The 18,188-nt window shown below is 40.9% G+C and overlaps 1 protein-coding gene and 1 long non-coding RNA gene across 3 annotated transcripts in view; one reads left to right on the forward strand and one right to left on the reverse strand.

Annotated features, from left to right (window-relative positions):
- The window catches only part of plod1a (procollagen-lysine, 2-oxoglutarate 5-dioxygenase 1a), a 24,657-nt gene that overhangs the window by 1,806 nt on the left and 4,663 nt on the right, over positions 1–18,188 (reverse strand). Inside the window, exons 5-18 of one of the 2 annotated variants that reach the window (XM_034875831.1) lie at positions 17,784–17,896; positions 16,569–16,632; positions 15,576–15,673; positions 13,233–13,334; positions 11,744–11,875; positions 10,585–10,706; positions 9,327–9,431; positions 9,033–9,158; positions 7,699–7,840; positions 6,562–6,675; positions 6,209–6,274; positions 5,006–5,110; positions 3,405–3,551; positions 832–957 (exon numbers count right to left, since the gene is read on the reverse strand). In XM_034875831.1, coding sequence (XP_034731722.1) covers positions 832–957; positions 3,405–3,551; positions 5,006–5,110; positions 6,209–6,274; positions 6,562–6,675; positions 7,699–7,840; positions 9,033–9,158; positions 9,327–9,431; positions 10,585–10,706; positions 11,744–11,875; positions 13,233–13,334; positions 15,576–15,673; positions 16,569–16,632; positions 17,784–17,896 — 1,562 coding nt within the window. Of the gene's footprint in view, positions 1–831; positions 958–2,081; positions 2,208–3,404; positions 3,552–5,005; positions 5,111–6,208; positions 6,275–6,561; positions 6,676–7,698; positions 7,841–9,032; positions 9,159–9,326; positions 9,432–10,584; positions 10,707–11,743; positions 11,876–13,232; positions 13,335–15,575; positions 15,674–16,568; positions 16,633–17,783; positions 17,897–18,188 lie in introns of both variants that reach the window. The other variant, XM_034875830.1, reaches the window with a different exon arrangement.
- LOC117947224 overlaps positions 4,762–18,188 on the forward strand; it is a 15,818-nt gene continuing 2,391 nt past the window's right edge. The window contains exons 1-2 of the long non-coding RNA XR_004657192.1: positions 4,762–4,901; positions 6,846–6,848. This is a non-coding gene — a long non-coding RNA (uncharacterized LOC117947224). The remainder of the gene's footprint in view (positions 4,902–6,845; positions 6,849–18,188) is intronic.

Raw genomic sequence — 18,188 nt, forward strand, 5'->3', positions numbered from 1 at the left:
AAAATAACATGATTGATTCCACCCAAAGCTCTTTGCCAAGTACAAATCTCTACTTTCATTAATTTTGGGGCGTCTTATCCAATTTAATAGTATTTAAAGAAAACAAATGGAAGTGTTTTTGAAATAGTATTGAGTAAAAGTTGACATATTCCAGTCTGTGATTATCATCAACATCCATTCCTTTAATTTTAGTCTCAATACTTCCTAATTTCTGCTTTTCTAACTCAAACATTAGGTATAATTTCCTATAAATGAGGTTTAATGACCATGAAATCCCAAAATAACGGTTAACTGTATTAAGGTAATTAGTTAGTTACCGAGTGTTGAACATTGAAAAAAGCATCAAAAGCGTTGGGAAAAAAGGGACAAAATTTGCGTCAACAAAAGTGTTGATTTTCAATTTTGACGGGAAGACAACACGAGGGTTAACCATCAAACTGGCGGTGATGTGTCGGTGTTTTTGTCCCGGTGCTCTGCACAGATGTGACTCGGCCCGTCTGCTGTCATCGCCGGCTCTCTGCAGCTCTGTGCGCCGCTGTTTCCTGGAGAAGGCAGCGGTGTCGGTACTTTGGTACTCAGCCCTGGTTACTATCAGCTTGATCGGTTTTCAGAGCGAATGCAAATGCTCCCAACTCATAGTTATTGTTGTTGGTGCGAATGGGACTTTGATCTATAAATGTGTTAGGTGTCGTCTAATACGAACAGCTGCTTGTGTAAGGGAGATTGTACGTCGGGTACATTTGGTTCTTACCAACTGTTCTTTAAAGATACAGTAATCGTGAGCTACCTGTTGGAAATGTAAGATTTCTACCAACCTCTAAACACACTCACCTGGTAATCTGGGCCCGCTTGATTGAGCGCAATGTTAATAGTGAATGTGGAGGCGTCGTGGTGCGGTCTCAGAGACGGCTGCTCGTCTGGCTTATATCTAACTACAAAGGCCAAGTCAAACTGAGCCTGGAAACACACAGACAGAGAGGAGTCATGCAAGCATTCGCATGGACACGGATCATGTGGCTACAGACAGAGTGCTGCCGCCGGCACAGCTCCTGCTCCATAAAGAAAGGCATCAGAAGGGTTCCCGCTCCGGCATTCACGTCCACAGATGGAGCGAAGAAGAAGTAGAAAGAGAATAGATCACCTGCATCACAATATCCTGGAGCTTCTATTAAAGAGTAACTTCGTTTTTATTCAACCTGGACCCCTGTTTTTTTTTGTTTCTAAGTGACAACAATCTTCGAAATTTGGTCCCATATTAAGCAGCATCGCATCAGCAAAACACAATGCAGTGGAACATTATTTGGCAATTACACACCTTCAATTTACATCCACACATAGTTATGTTTTAGCCGCTGACAGACTCAGATTATTATAAGTGTTTGACAACATTATGGAAAGGATCCCTACAGATATAGACCTCTTTGTTAAAGAGTAAGATCCTTTTTGTTTAAGATTAGCTCAAAAATAGGCGTCACCAAACCCACCAGACTCCATGTAAATAAACAGTAATTTTATAATCGTGAAACACACTTTATTAAAAGTCGACAGAAACTAAATAAAACTATAAAAAAGACGTTTTGGGTCGTCTTTCCCCTTTTCCAACTATTCACCACTCTGGTTTGGCTGAAATAAACCTTTAATTTCCCCATTTACACGTGAAAACATGCTGGCTCTACACACCCTAAAAGTAGTGATTATTTAAATTGAGTCTGGTGGGTTTGGTGATAGTGACTTCTAAGCTTTTTCTGGTTAAACTAAAAAGATCTTCCTCTTTAACAAAAAGGTCCATCTCAGTAGGGATCTTGTCAATAATGTTGTCAAACACTTACAATAATAATCTGAGCCCGCAGCTGCAACAACAGAACTATTAGTGGACTAAATTTGACCCTATATGGCCCTCTATGATTACAATTCAGCCCGGTGCACGTCTGTGAGTTACAGCATTCTCACTCAATACTGAACCAATTTCAAACAGTCTTGTTCCCATTAATTACTTAGATACCAATGCACTGGGAAATAGGGTCCAGGTTGAAAAAAGAAAAACAAAATTACCCTTTAACCGCCAGCTCCACCCCATTTACCTGGTAGTCAACGTCTTTGCTGTTGAGAGCTATGTTAATAGTGAATGTGGAGGCGTCGTGGTGAGGGGCGAGCAGGGGCTGCTCGTCCGGTTTGTACCTCACCACAAAGTTCAGGGGGGAGGCGCACTGATGAGAGAAGACAGTTTAATCAACAGCACACACACGGACCAATGAGAGAGCTGTAAAAGGATGGTTAAAGTCATTTTCAAGTAGACTAGTCAGTGCCCGTTTGAAGTTGCTGTTTGGGCAAACTCAGCAGTTCCTCCATGGTTACCTGAAATTCAGTGTAATGTACCGCCAGTTACACAGCACTTCCATCTTTATCCATCGCTTCCACTTTGCCATTTGTTCGATCTGATAACACTTCGGGTAAGATAACGGGACGCGTGTTGTGGAACAGAGCTAAGCTAGCTAGCTAGCAAGTCAAGCATCGAGCTAGGTGACGTAAATAGCGCGAGACGAGAGACGTCGTTCACCGAGCGGCTTCACACAAAACTAAATGGTCACACAACAAACCTACAATACACCGATCAACATCATACGTGTAATTAATGGCTCAATTCAAACGGGATTGAAAAAGGATTTGCCTCTCCTCATTCATTACACATTTTGGGCGAATTAAGGACTCATGAGGTCCACCGCAAGGGGAAGTCCAGGCGGCCTCTAGGTCCCCCAGTAAGAGCATTTGACCCACGTAGGCTGAGTCCTGCAGTGACCCGGGTTTGAATCAGACCTGCCGCCCTTCGCTGTGTGTCATCCCCCTCTCTCTCCCAACAATAACAAATGATAAAACAATACTCAAAGTGGAAGCGTCTGGATATACAGTAGTGGATGAACATGACATTTTTGCTAACTGAGGGAATAAGTGGTTGGGGAATGTAAATTATGCTGAACGTGAGATATTCTCTTCACATCTCACATTGTGTCCAACTTTAATTAGCAGCTGGCTTTGTGCTTTTTTTAGGATTATTTGAGAACCACCACCGTGGTTGAACAGATAAAAGTGCCTTCCACAGATTCCAACATCCACGTATCCATCCCACGAATCCGGCATTTATCTAATTGATAATCCAGAAAAAAAAGGTTAGCACAGTTTAACTTTATAGGGTAGCAAAGTGGGTTGCAGTATTTCCTTTTGAAGCATTAAAGGATACGTTTAACCAGTTACCAAATCTGTCTTTAAAGTCGCCGGGTACCCAAGTGTCTCCTGGGTAATTTATAATAGTTTATGTTACAAACGTAGACTCATGTCCATCTCACGAGTTGAATTTGACACATTGAAGGTTTTAACTTCCTGTTCCCACCCGTGTTCAGGAGTCTTACCTTGGTGTAGTAACCGGGGTACATTTTCTCCGTTATCGGTGCGATGTACTCCAGTAAGAACTTGTGCCATTCCTTTTCAAAGTTGATTTGATTCATGTGGATATCGATAGTGGGGACGTTCTCATAGCCACCTTGGATTCTGGTGTCCTGAAAGACCGGAAAACAAATCTTTTTAGATTAAAAACAACAACTCTAAACTTGAGATGTAGACGGCAGACACTGATGGCCGACTACCCAACAACAACTCATTATACAAATAATGACAGTTACTGAATAACAAGGACCAATGATGAGATAAATGATGATTATTAGATGTTTTGGTATCTACAGGCAGCCCGTATGGGATCCAGTACATGTGGATGTTGATTATTCAGGATCTTTAAGCCCAGTTCAGACTGATGATCCAGTTAAAACTTACGGCTTCTTGCAACGCGCCCGTCTGCAGCGTCCTGAGAGCCGCCCGTTCCCACCAACGAGACGAGACGGTGTATCATCTCCATACATCTCTAACTTCTGACTTTCAGGCATTTTGTAGCTAGATATATATGAAGTGTTGCGTCTGTATTAATGTGGATAACGTTAGCGATCGTGAGATACTTGCTACGGTTGCATTTCTAGTGGAGATAAAACCTTTTATTTATGCGATTCTCTACTTTCGTTTGACGCTGCTCCTTCTCTCCGTCTGAAACGCTGCCATATTTCCACCAGTTTACAGTTTCTAACATAGAAATTGATGATTTTATCTCTATAGTTTGTAGCTGATTTGACCAGAGGTGAGCCTGTCAGTGGTAAAAACAGCACTTTTAGCGGATGTAAATTGAAGGTGCGCAATTGCCCGATAACTTACATTGAAGCCTTTTTCGTCTAGCTTAATACTTGACCAATTTCGAAGATTGTTGTTCCCATCAGTCAATTCAATACAAAGATATAAAGGACCAATTTTGAAGATTGTTGTCAGTCAATTCAATAAAAAAACACATGTGGAAATAGAGTCCAGATTGAAAATAACTAAGTTACCATAAAAATGTGTTTGGTTCTTCCGTGTTTAAAAAAACATCAATCAACTTTTTTACTTTTTCAATAAGGGCATCTCATTTAATAATGTCAACTTGTGTGTTGCAACTCACATTTTCAATCAGCTTGTCTTTAATGATGTAAGTGTTGCGTCTGTATTAATGTGGATAACGTTAGTGATCGTGAGATACTTGCTACGGTTGCATTTCTAGTGGAGATAAAACATTTTATTTATGCGATTCACTACTTTGTTTTGACGCGGCTGCTCCTTCTCTCCGTCTGAAACTCTGCCATATTTCCACCGGTTTACAGTTTCTAACATAGAAATTAATCATTGTATTTCTATAGATTGTAGCTGACTTGAACAGCTGGCTTCTCTATTGGCCGCTGAGTCAGGTGACGTGTCTTACGTTGTAAAACCAGTCTCTGGAGACTAGACCAGCTGAGTCGCAGCGACGCCATCAGCTGGTTTGAGTCGAGCCGGTTCAGACCGGTTTTCATCTCGTCCCGAATCTACGGTCTGAACTGGGTTTAAGAATCAACTCAAAAGAAGATGGGTACAAAAAGACGTCCATGTAATCACATACCGTGTTGCCTCCTCCTGACCATTTCCCGAAATGTTCCATTTCTTCAACAATGTGGTCACAAGCAACATCAGAGAAAATTGGGAACCAGTACACATCAGGACAAGGCTGGGGGGCGGGGGGGGGTTAGAGAAAATGGTACAATTTAACCATTGACATTACATATTCCACACAAATGCACATTTATAAAAGATCCACCATCAATCCAACTCTTTTTAAAATTAGGTTTCAACAAGTGACTTTGTCTGTTCAGTCCACTGCAGGGACTGCAAGTTTTAAGAGTAATTTCTGGGTTTTTTCAACCCTATTTTCCCATTGATGGCTGTCTAAGTGACTAATATAAACTAAAATATTTAAAACTTGTCCAGTATTGAGCGAGAAGGTTGTACAGTATCAGCTCGAACCGGGCTGCACCGTAAGCCTATAGCTGTGGTTGGTGTTTTTTGCTGTGCTATTTTTGCCGCTGGGGCTCAGATTATTATTCTAAGTTATTATTATTATTATTATTACTACATTATGTAAAGGATCCAATCAGAGATAGACCTTCGTTACAGAGTGAGATAATTTTAGTTGAACCAGAAACAGCTCAGAAATCTCTATCGCCAAACCCGCCAGACTCCATTTAAATAATCACTACTTTTAGCGTGTAAAGAGCCAGCATGTTTCCTATTAATGTAAATGGGTGAATTAAGGGTTTATGCAACCAAACCAGAGGGGTGATTGTTGGAACAGTGGAAAGATGAACCAAGACGGCTTTTAAATAGTTAAATAGTTTTGTTTCTGTCAACTGTTCCAATGATAAAATTCTGTGTTTATTTAAAATGAGTTTGGTGGGATTGGCGACAACGATGGCGGGGATGTGCCATGTTAAACAAAAAGGATCCTTAATAATAATTAGAATAATAATATGAGCCTATCAGGGGTAAAAACAGCACTTTTAGCGGACATACTCCAAATTGAAGGTGCGCAATTGCCCAATAACTTACATTGAAGCTTTTTTATCAAGCTTAATACTGGACCGATTCAAAGTTTCCATCAGTCAGTTAAATACAAAAACATGGGGAAATAGTGTCAAGGTTGAAAATAACTAGGTTGCCATTAAAATGTGTTTGGTTCTTTTGTATTTAAAAAAAACATCAGTCAACATTTTTACTATTTCAATAAGGGCATCTCAAGTCAATAATGTCAACTTGTGTTGCAACTCACATTTTCAATCAGCTTGTCTTTCATGATGTAGGTGTAGTTCTCGTGGATGTAGCGCTCCTGCCAGTCCTGAAAGAAACAGAGTACACAGACTGCAGTTTCTAGACAATGCTTCACACAGGTCCAGCTGTGGCGGATGTTCCAGGGTTAGAGTATAAAAAGCCGTGCAGAGTAATGAAAAAGAATTAAGACGTAGTTGGAGTCCTTGTCTTACTACAGTGAGGTGGTGGACTGTCTGAGTGATCTGATATCCCAAAATGGATCTTTTAATAAATTCCTTTTGACCATGGATGTAGAAGTTACGCACTAAAGCTTTAACGCAGGTGATACTTTCAGGCATTCAGTCAGAATCTCACCACCGGGTTTTCAAAGATCTGCCACAGGTCGTTGTGAAGATGGCTCGTCTGATAGTTGTCTGTCGACAGGATGCGCCCGAAAGTGTGCATGTTGGTTACGTACATGAAGATTCCCTGAGAGAAAGAGAAACACTTCAAGTACCTTCATGCACAGTTTTGCATTCACAATTTTAAACCTTTTTGTTTTTTCTTTATTAGATCTTGGACCTTGACAGGTTATGGCAAAGACAAAGTAGCAAGGGGGAACAAAATAGGAGTCGAAACTAACTGGTCTGGTCTGGCAGAGAGTAAAGAAAATGTCCCAACTCGAGGGGCGGCGATAAGCGTGCATTTTAAAAATCTCACTGCATGCAATTGGCTAACACTACGACCAATCACTACCACACACGGGGTGATGTATCCAGAGCCCCGTGCGCTTAGCCACCACGGTCCGAATCAAAAGACAAAATTTTGGTCTGATAAAAAGAGGTGGTGTCGGTCCGGACCAAAGTGAACCATTATTCGGTTTGTTTGCAGTATGGTTCAGACTTTCAGACCAATTACAGGAAGTTTACAACACACGTATGTGGTGACGACACGCTGCAGGTACAGTATGTCATGGAAAGGTTCTTTAGTGTGCAAGCAAGATCACTATGTGAAACCAAAAAGAACAGGATCGAATGTATACAGTGTGATTAAACAATAACGTTGTTTGCGGACCTTGGGCCGGACTTTTAGGTGTAAAAAAAAATCACAGAGTCAGGAAAAAACACGGTCATAGGCTTTAATACTTTTTTTTATCTAAATCAATGATTGTTAAAAAAACAGCTCAAGATCCTTGAGCAGAAATGGATTAAAAAAAGGTTCTGGAAAAAGGCCTTTCAAGATGTTTCTCTCCATGAGACTAAAGTTATCTGCATGTAGGGTCGATGTTAACTCCGTTACCAGCGGAGTAAGCTAAGTCTCATATTCCACTTGAGCCCTTAAAAACTTGAAAAATATCTCTTTTAAAGTACATTTAGAACAGATAAAAAATGAGTGAATAATCGTGAGTTTACTAAGGACAATCATGAGATTAAATATTTGAAATTGATCGACAGTCTTAGTTTTAATACTAATGGAAGTCAAAGTGAAATTGTTGTTTTTTCTCTCACTGACCTTGTTGCGGATGTTGTGGCAGACAGCCATGTCGGGGTCTAAGGTGTTTGAGTTAAACAGATCGTAGTCTGCGAGCTCCGATCGAAGCAGGCTGGCCTTCACCAGGAACACGCTGGACACGTACGGGACATTCCACACCCCCCTAAAAAACACGACAGACTTAGACAATGCACATGCCAACGCTAGCAGGTATCAACAATAAAGGCTGATCTATGGCCCGAGGCAAGTAGAGCGCCACATCAGGCTAATAAATAAAACATTAAAACAACTAAATGTGATTGGTGCAGCTCGCCTCTGGCCCCGCCTATATCAGATACACCGATGTGATTGGTGCAGCTCGCCTCTGGCCCCGCCTATATCAGATACACCGATGTTATTGGTGCAGCTCGCCTCTGGCCCCGCCTACATCAGATACACCAATGTAATTGGTGCAGCTCGCCTCTGGCCCCGCCTATATCAGATACACCGATGTGATTGGTGCCGCTTGCCTCTGGCCCCGCCTATATCAGATACACCGATGTTATTGGTGCAGCTCGCCTCTGGCCCCGCCTAAATCAGATACACCGATGTGATTGGTGCAGCTCGGCTACCAGGGCATAGTTAATGAGCAGCATTACTCGATGTCAGAGTAACTCGCTGAGCAAATTCAAATTTTGGTCTTACGAGAACCTTGGATTTCCAGGGTACCCTCCCCTTGTCCACATGAGAATTCTTGGTGATTGATTTCATTTAAAATGCCGTTGGCCAATCAAGAGTTGAGTTAGTGACGCGTGACTGGCAGCTGTCCTGTTAAAGAAAGCAAAAGAAGATGGCTGCGTATTTTGATGAAACGATTGCTGCAAGACTGAGTATCGTAAATAGAGGTCAGAAACAGTCTATGACCACGAGGTTCCACTCCCGGAATTGATCCGGTGCCGCCTGAAATTTCAACGGATGTCACTTTTTCAGGCTGGATGTCCGTCCCCTTCCTCTTCCTTTGTGTTGATGTTCTAACCTCCGGTGGATTTCTGAGAACTATGGTTACCTGGTCCTCAGGTCTCTGCAGGGTAAATCCAAACAGCTAGCTAGACTATCTGTCCAATCTGAGGACTATGGTTACCTGGTCCTCAGATCTCTGCAGGGTATATCCAGACAGACAGACACACGTTCCACCAACACAAGTTCCTTCCCGCCCAAGACGACTGTGATTGGTTTAAAGAAATCCCAATAAACCAGACCAGGTTTTTCACTGTGCGGACTAGCCAGACCTGGCAATGCTAGGTAAGATATAACTATTCACTTGTCGTTATTTGAATAACCACTAATAAGTCCTCACAACATTTAAACAAACTTACACTCTGCGTCCTTGAACTATGTCCACGTAGTCCTCGGACCGGGCGTAGTAGCCTTCTGCACTCAGGGCCCCCCAGAAGTTGCTCCACAGTCGACCAACTCGAGTTATCATCGGCGCCACAATGGGCCTAATCAACAGTTAAAAGGAGTGTTAATATATGTCTTCATTGGGCCAAAAACACTTAAAACAGTAAAAGTGTAACTCATGCAAATGAATGAAGAGAGTTCCTAAGGGTGGCTGTGTCTTTACAGCACAGGATTATTGTTACTAATCTAATAATCATAAATATACTTGCAGGTTTTGTTCAATGAGAATTTTAAGCGTGTTCTCATTCTTTAAGACCACTTGCACGTCCAAGAGGAAGAAATAGTCACAATCCTTGTCCGTCCGGCACATGTCACTGAAAGGAAGGAAAGACATGTGTGTTGTGGGAAATGAAAAAGAAATGCACGTACATGCTCCAGTAACAAGGACACAAATGAAAGCTACTGGCTGCTGCATCTGGAAGTGTGAAAACACCCTAATGTTAGTATTTGTTATTATGTAAATAAATGTTTATGCATGTGTATTTTTTGCGAATGAAACCCTGATTCTAAGTAGAGCACATATGATTTTGTACATCAGTTTCTTTATAAAAGCCCTTTGTAGCCCTTTGAGATTTCCTTGTGAAATGTAAAGGGCATTATAAATAAAATGTATTATTAAAATATTTTAACTCCAGACTTGATGATGGCCAGACAGATTATTTTAAGAGGATGGAGGAATGGAGGGGGCTTGTGAGTCGGCCAGATTTGACGACTGTATTAGAAAATGGGGAAAGTAGGTGAACTTTCTGGAGGGCTTGTATCATATTCTGGTAAAATTGACCCATTTCAAATTTTTAGAAAAAGAAAAATGAATGAAAAAGTTACATTTTTTCTACCTGAAGTTCAACAACCATGCCTTATTTCCTGTGATAAACATGTATTCCTGACTCAGTTCAGCAAATTATTCTGGATATGACCACTTTTTCCAAGATAAGAATGATCACAAAGTCGATTTTGAACATGAATTATAACCTTATGACAAGAAACGCAACCCGACTTCCATGTTTAATAGTGTGCTAGTAGAGACCGATGCATTCCCTAAACATATATGTTATCTCAATTGTTTGAAATTGAGATAAAGACAATATTTGTTAATAGATTATGAAGTAAAATGTTATCTCAGAATTGTTTTTAAAACCCCAAATAAGTCTCAGTTTGACCCGAGGACACAATGGATAAGAAGCTTTGTGCTGGAGAGAGATGTGTATGACGGGCTGATGGTGTTTATTTATACATACGTTACATACCATATCTGGTTTATTTTGTTCCTATTTCGTTGAATGGTCGTTAAATATTGTAGATACTGTTTCATCTTTTTTTTTCTTAGTCTGGCAGGTTGGTGATTACGAAGGGAGGGTGTCTATACGTTGTGAATTGTATGGTTTTTTATGTTTATAAAATAAATAAAAATGGTTAATCCCAAAAAATTTATATTTTTAACTAAACAGTCGGTTACTTGAAACTCACAAGCCCGCGTTGCGGGAGGCAGCTTCGTCCATCTCCTCTTCGGGCCCGACGACTTTGACATCCTGATAAAGGCTTCCATGCTGCTGCAGGAAAGAGCTGACGTGACGCTCATGATGAGCTTCCTGGAGGAAGTGGAGAAACAATCAGGGAGGAGAGAAATTGCAGAGCAGGAGTCCGAGTTACTACGGACATTGAAAGCAGCACCAGTGCAGGACCATGTCATGTGTTCACGATTGCACTTATTCGAGACGTCATCCCATGAGAAACGGTCCCAGAAGTTGTTTGTCAAAGCAGCAATTACGACCTATATTTGTGTCTATAGTTGTGTCGCCCTCTAGTGGCCGTGGCAGTTGTGACGGGAGCAAAGCAGGAAGTAAGGTGACAAAAACATAGACAGTTAAAGATATGGAGTGACGCCGTAGACTTCCACGGAGACCATTGAAGTCAATTAGAAGCACTTTTTCGGTGATGGCTGAGCGTTACTGCGCAGCCTCAAATTGAGCCTGATGACGTAGATGTGACATGAGCAACCTGTCTGAAAGCTGTAAGTCTTCTGGTAGCTGTGCAAGAGAAATCTCAATCATTCCCAATCAGCAGAGACGGAGAGCGTGAGCAGGAGCTGTCCATGAGCGTAGAAGACGGAGCAACTTTTGGAAAGTATTCTGATTAATAATTTTGTCTTTTTGAATGTATGCCTCCACGTCCCCCCGATTGCCTGCAAGCTTCTCCTGACAATACGGTCATTTTTCTACTGTGCAACAGAAAGCCGCGTGGTTATGACCCAATCGCTAGCCTATTTTTATAAAAATGTCTGCTATGGGGCCATAACGTCAGTTTTTTGTGTTTCTAATTATGAAAAAAACTATATAATCGGGAAAAGGTATTAAGCCAAATTTCATAGTTCAATGTGCTTTCACTGTTGATTTTTTATTAAATTATATTAAATTTAATAAATGCAACATCTTTTCCAAAATTCAATGAGTAAACATGTTAAATAATCAGGATTGTAATATATATATCTATATATCTATATATATATCTATATATCTATATCTATATATATATATATATATATATATATATATATAAATATAAAATTGTAATTTTTTTTCCCCATAATTGAGCAGCACAGTTTATGTTTTAAATGCTTTCCTATTACCTGGTTGTAGATGAAGAGTTTGAGTCTATTTTTGGGATACTGGAGCTTTAGTAGGCGTTCAAAGAACACGGTCACAAAGGGAGTGGGCTGCTGAATGAAGACGCCAATGACCACCAGAGGATATTCACTCTCCTGTGGGGCAAAAAATAACAGAACAGACATGATGTGAGTTCCAGGAAAATGGGCGGATTACTTCTTTTTGGCAAACGTTGACAAAACAAAACACCTGGGACCTGCACTACGAAGCAAGATCAACATGCCCTGAATTTCTTCCAGTTACTCGGCTTCACCAAACATAACAACTAGTTCAATCAACCCAGGGTTTCCCAATCCAGCGATGTGCGTTTTTATATATAAGAGGCAGTGTTTGCACAGCGTAACCAATTGCAAACATCTACCAGAGATATATATTTTACATCAGAAGAGCAAACTATAATTCTCCATGAACATGAAGAACACAGAAATGGTTTTACAGGCACAACAGTCGCTGCTTCCTAAAAACAGGAAGGAACGCTGGCAACTAAATCACCGACGCTTATAAATATCACTTCTCCATGAGTCACAAGATCTGACCATGATTACACTGGAGCTTTCCATAAACTGTCCTTGCTTTAGCCTTTTATTTCAGTTGCAACCCTTGCAGTGGGAAGTGTTGGAAATGTATTTGTTTAAACCATATATATTGAGGTATGATTAATCACATATTTACCGTGAATAACTATGTATGCCTATAATGCTCTGATGCTTTATTAATGACATATGAGAAGTGGACACTGCTTGTGTTAACTGACTGAATTCTTAGTGTAACTACTGTTGCTAAAGCAGGTCAGGATGTCTTAGAGGAGAGACAGTTGCAGGATGGGAGTGAAGGCCTCTTATCTTTGGAGAACAGGGACAAGGTTTAATGAGCTTTTGTCCTGAAGTAAATTAAGAGGGTGAGACTTAGAGAGGAGGGTCAGACAACTCTGTGGCTGTTGCATGAGTTTCATGACTCGTCTCTGGAAAATTACATTGAATAAATGATCATTCATCAACATCTGTTGAGTGTATTTATCTGGACCCTGACACCGTCTTTCATAAAAACACCCATCAGGGAATGTTAACGAGGTTGTCGGTCTCTACATTTTTTAACTTTTATAAGCTCATCTCTCTCTCCACGCATGATCTTCTAAGAACGGTGATGCAGTTATCAATCAAGTATTAATTGGTCAGTAGGCGGTGCTTTTACGCCGGTTGATCTCTAATCTCCGACATAACCTGCTCGCGACCAGGTTAGGCGTTCAGTATAAGTTACCATGGCGATTAAACCCGGTAACAAGTGATCCACATGGAAGTCCTTGGCTGGACCTGAAGTTACCTCGTTAATGCCAGATCTTGCTTTGTAGTACAGGCCTCTTAACACTTCAAATGAGCCTCAATATTGATTGTAGTTGTGGGAAATCTTGCAAAAAAGACAATTTGTCAATCACAAAAAAGCCTGTGAAGGGACCTTAACCGCTGTCAGTGGGTGGATGTCCTTGTGACACACTGTGCATCCTGTCTCAAATGTCCACGTGTTGGGGATGTAGTTACCCAGGTAGTTGATCTGGAGCTGGAAAACAAATATGTGTTCATGCAGGTTATCACATCTCAGTCCAATATTCGGTACTTACTAGGAGAAAATGACTGTTTTTCAAACTCTTAACAGTAACAAGTAGTTTGCCTGGCTGACTTGGCAAGACGAACAAAGGATGGATCATTAAAAGTATAAATTAAAACGTGGTAACCATAGCTCCCGGGTCTAAAAAGTGATGCCAATGCTGAACAACCACACAGGTGTTTTCAGTTATCACCACCCACAGAGTGAATGCTGTCGATGTCACTCTCACTCCTGCACTTTCTACAGCTTTTTTCTGAATTTATGACACAGCAGTAAGTAGTGCTAGAAAAAGTCAAAGAACAATAACAATATTATAACAATAACAATATTAATGGACAGAGCATGTGTGAAGTCACACGTTGGTTTGTGGAGATCTGCTATGAGTCGTTGAGTTTGCCGTTACGGGCGCAGCCATCCTGGTTGCTGATGTGACGATTTTAGACGAGAGGGAGGAGTAAAGGAGGAGTCCTTAAGCTCTATGTTATGTTACACACTTTCACTGGCAATCACATCATAGCCACGCCCTAAAACACCCCCTGCTTTATCGCCGATTTAAAGAAGTGGGTCCCTTTCACATACACTTCTACAGAAACAGACCTCATTTTGCAGCCACACGTGTCGCCCCCTGCAGGAATTCAGATATAATGCAGGTTTAAGGCACTTCACTTCCGCATTCGCAGCACAAACTGGATGCTTTGTCCACTAATATACAGGGTGTTTCTCAGTCTGTGTTCTTCTATGGACTTGTGTTCTTCTGTTCTTGTCAAGGTCAAGGTCAAGGTTTATTTATATAGCTCATTTACAAACAGTCGCTACCGCCCCAAAGTGCTGTACAATTATAGATAACAACATAATAAAAGGGCATAACAAATGTCCGGAAAAAAACATCTAAAACTGAATATACCAAAAACAACAAAAATACAACAAATAAAAAGCTTTGCTCAAGTCAATACAACAACAAAATATCACAGCTCAGCTTGTGTTAAAAGCCAGTGCAAAAAGATGGGTTTTTAAAAGGGATTTAAAACTCTGACTAGAGGAAGCTGCTCTAATGTTCAGAGGGAGAGAGTTCCAGAGCTTAGGACCTGCCACCAAGAAAGCTCTGTCCCCTCTGGTTTTCAGTCTGGTTCTGGGACAGTCTAAAAGCAACTGGTCAGCGGACCTGAGTGCTCTGACTGGAGCGTGCAAAACCAGCATATCAGATAAATATGATGGTGCCAGCCCATTAAGAGATTTAAAAACAAACAATGAGATCTTAAAATGGATTCTAAACGTGTGAAACGTCATGTTTGGTGGCCAAAGTACTGACCCAATACACAAGTTAGCATTTTGCCCAAGAACAGTTAAAATCCCCGGATGTGATCTCGACACGCCCATTTTACCGAGGATACATCGGATGGTGACTTGTGTGAACTTGGCCGGGCCGGTATCCCAGCATTCAATTCGGGTGTAAAGCGCACATGGTTTCCGGTTCACAGATTGAAGTACGATCTCCCCAAGAACACAAGTCCGTTCTTTGCTTTCTTGGTATTGAGAAACGCCCACTGTCTATGATAGGAAGTTATTAGGTCACAAATTCTTTCCACCAATAAGGATCTCATTTGTCCCGCCCTCACAGGTGCAACAACGTTAACAGTGGACTCAGGAAGATGCCAGTCACTCAGTCAATCCACCTGTATGGGTGCTCAAGGCCTTTAAAGCTTAGATGCTCTGTAACTTCCAGCAGGGGGAGACTCCACTGGCTCCAAAAAGACGTCTGTTTCTATGGAAGTCTATGAGACAAGGAGCCCACTTCTCACTTGATTTATTACCTCAGTAATAACGAGTTTATGGTCTCAATTGCTAGTTTCAAGTCTTCTTGATCCCATGTATTTTAAAAAATGGACAATAAAGCGGGAAGCTTTAGGACCTGTCAGTAGGGACAGAGGCTTAGCGATGCTAACCATGCTAACACTGTGGACAATGAAATAGACCTCAACTTCTATTTGGGTGTAGTCTGTATTTTCATATTAAACTTTGACCGTCTCACTGTATTTTGGTCGCCTAAAAATATCTTTTCAATGTTCTGCCAACCAAGCTACCGCTAGCGTTAGCTGGTGACTTGAGGGAATGTTTGCTAATTTAATGTTCTGCCGTACATGCAGATGAATGGTGATTATGATTTTTTCTAAAATCGAGCCGCCCCATTATTACCTTGGTTGGTCCGTTCCCATGGATGACGACTGGCAGGGTATCATACAGCACATTTCTGGCTCGTACCCGTCCATCCTCAAACTTCAGCACCACCTCATCTGGAAAATCACGCACGCGCACGCACACACACACACACACACACACACACACACACACACACACACACACACACACACACACACACACACACACACACACACACACACACACACACACACACACACACACACACACACAGTCTTCACTGGGGAGTCCCAACGTTTTCATATTCCTGTGCTTCCAACTGTTTGGGAGACAATGGGTATTTTCAATCTGTGTTCTTCATTCTAAGTGTGTCACTTGGCTTTTGGTGATTTGATTCATTGTAGACATTGTAGACAATATGAAATAAGATGGGTCCTGCTCAGTAGCTGATATCTGTTGTCCCTCTGCGTGCCGTCTCTACTTCTTTTACGAACTTCCTGCAGCTGTGGCTCAGGTGTTAGAGCGGTCACCTGCCAATCGGAAGGTTGTTGGTTCGATCCCTCTATCCCTGCAGCCCCATGTCGAAGTGTCCTTGGGAAAGACACTAAACCCAGAATTGCTCCCGATGCTGCGCCATCGGCGTGTAAATGTGTGTGAATGTTTAATCTGATGAGGAGGTGGCACCTGGTACGGCAGCCTTGGCCACATTGTATTAATGTACATGTGGTGAATGGTTCCAGTACTATGTTAAAGCACTTTGAGTAGTTGTTAAGACTAGAAAAGAGCTATTTAGTCCATTTACAAAATGTTTATCTGCAAAAGCAGGAACCAGAGATCGCGAGCAAGAAAAGAAGTTACCTTCTGGATAATATATACATGCAATTTCTAAAAGGGTGTTATTGGAAGGGTGCCCTTAACATTTTGTAACATGGCAGCAGGGGCATTGGTAGCCAATACTATGGACTCTATGTATTTGCTTTATAAACTTCCCTGGCTGCCGGACTAAGAAACAAAATTCAAAGCACTCACCGAGGGCTCCGTGAAGGTTTTGGAACAATCTGCATTTGCTGTCCAGTGTGATATTTATGGATTTCTGAAAACATGAAAACACATTATTTTACTGTTTATGTTGAAGTTAATTAAAGCCACTTCTGAAATAGTGAGCACAGACAAATAGTCAAATTAACCCGTTTTCCTATATCAATGTTCTTTTTAATTCCCCAAAATAACATGATTGATTCCACCCAACGCTCTTTGCCAAGTACAAATCTGTACTTTTATTAATTTTGGGGCATCTTATTCAATTTTATAGCATTGTAAAACAAATGGAAGTGTTTTTGAAATAGTATTGAGTAAAAGTTGACATATTCCAGTCTGTGATTATCATCAACATCCATTCCTTAAATTTTAAGCTCAATAATTCCTAATTTCTGCTTTTCTAACTCAAACATTAGGTATAATTTCCTATAAATGAGGTTTATTGACTATAAATTCCAAAAATAACTGTAAGATAAAGTTAATAACTTAGTGTTAAGTAGTGTTAAAAATGTCAAAAAACGTGACAAACCTTGAAAAAAAAGGGACAAAAATGTAAAACATTGATAAAAAGTGTTAATTTTTACGCCCAGTCTTCGTGTCCCTGCCGGTTCTCCTGCCATCCCCCGTGAGTTTCCTCGGTGTATTATTCCTTAGTTGTGATTGCCATTCCCTCTGCCAGTTTTTTGGAGTGAGTTTGTTTTTGGGATTTCGCCATTGGCTCCCTGTGTTTGCTGGACTGCTGAATAAAGCCCCTTTGATAATCCTACTGCGCTGCGTTTTGGTTCTCCTGCCCCTGCTACCCCGCAACAGACCAGGTACCATGTAATGGAAAAACGCAAATAGTCAATTTAACTGATAAGACTGTCCGATGCGCGTCCTTGTTTCCAAAGGTCTCAGTTTGTGTCTACCCAAAAAAAAAATTTTTTTTGGGATGCTCGGAAACGCTGAAGTAGTGTCGATGTAGCAACAGATTTTTTTGTTTTGAAACCGAAACGTAGCAGTGTCGATGTAGCTCACAAGGCACATTTCTAGTACAACAGAGTCATGTCATACTCACTACTACTGTAACACTATGTCTTTGTAAACTCATGCTGTTCTCTTTCACACTTCCTACAGATATTTCAGATTAAAAGCCTAACAGGAACAAGAGTTCATTATGCCCAATTAGCTACTGGAAAGCTTTTAATGTATAAAAATAAATCTCACCCTTTTGACTGGATCAATGTAAATCTTGGTGAAGAACAGCTGGTCACTGTCATTATCTTCTCCTGTCCAGTCAGACACCATTTCTCTGATGTTGGGAAGGTAGCCAATGAAACCTAGGAGGACAGAAACAAGGGGAAACAGACAGGAAGTGAGGACATGTGGTAGAAGTTTAGAGTTGTTTCCATTTACAGCTTAGTGCGAAAAGATACACACTACTGTTTACACAAACGTATGTTGAACAATAGTATACATATCAAGTATGTAGTACAGAGAATGTAATTAGACATGCTGTATAGTATTTGTTTTGCTGTTGTATAGTATTTGTTTTGCTGTATAGTATTTGTTTTGCTGCTGTACAGTATTTGTTTTGCTGCTGTATAGTATTTGTTTTGCTGTTGTATAGTA

Source organism: Etheostoma cragini, chromosome 7, assembly GCF_013103735.1.
Source record: "Etheostoma cragini isolate CJK2018 chromosome 7, CSU_Ecrag_1.0, whole genome shotgun sequence".
NCBI classification, from domain to species: Eukaryota; Metazoa; Chordata; class Actinopteri; order Perciformes; family Percidae; genus Etheostoma; species Etheostoma cragini.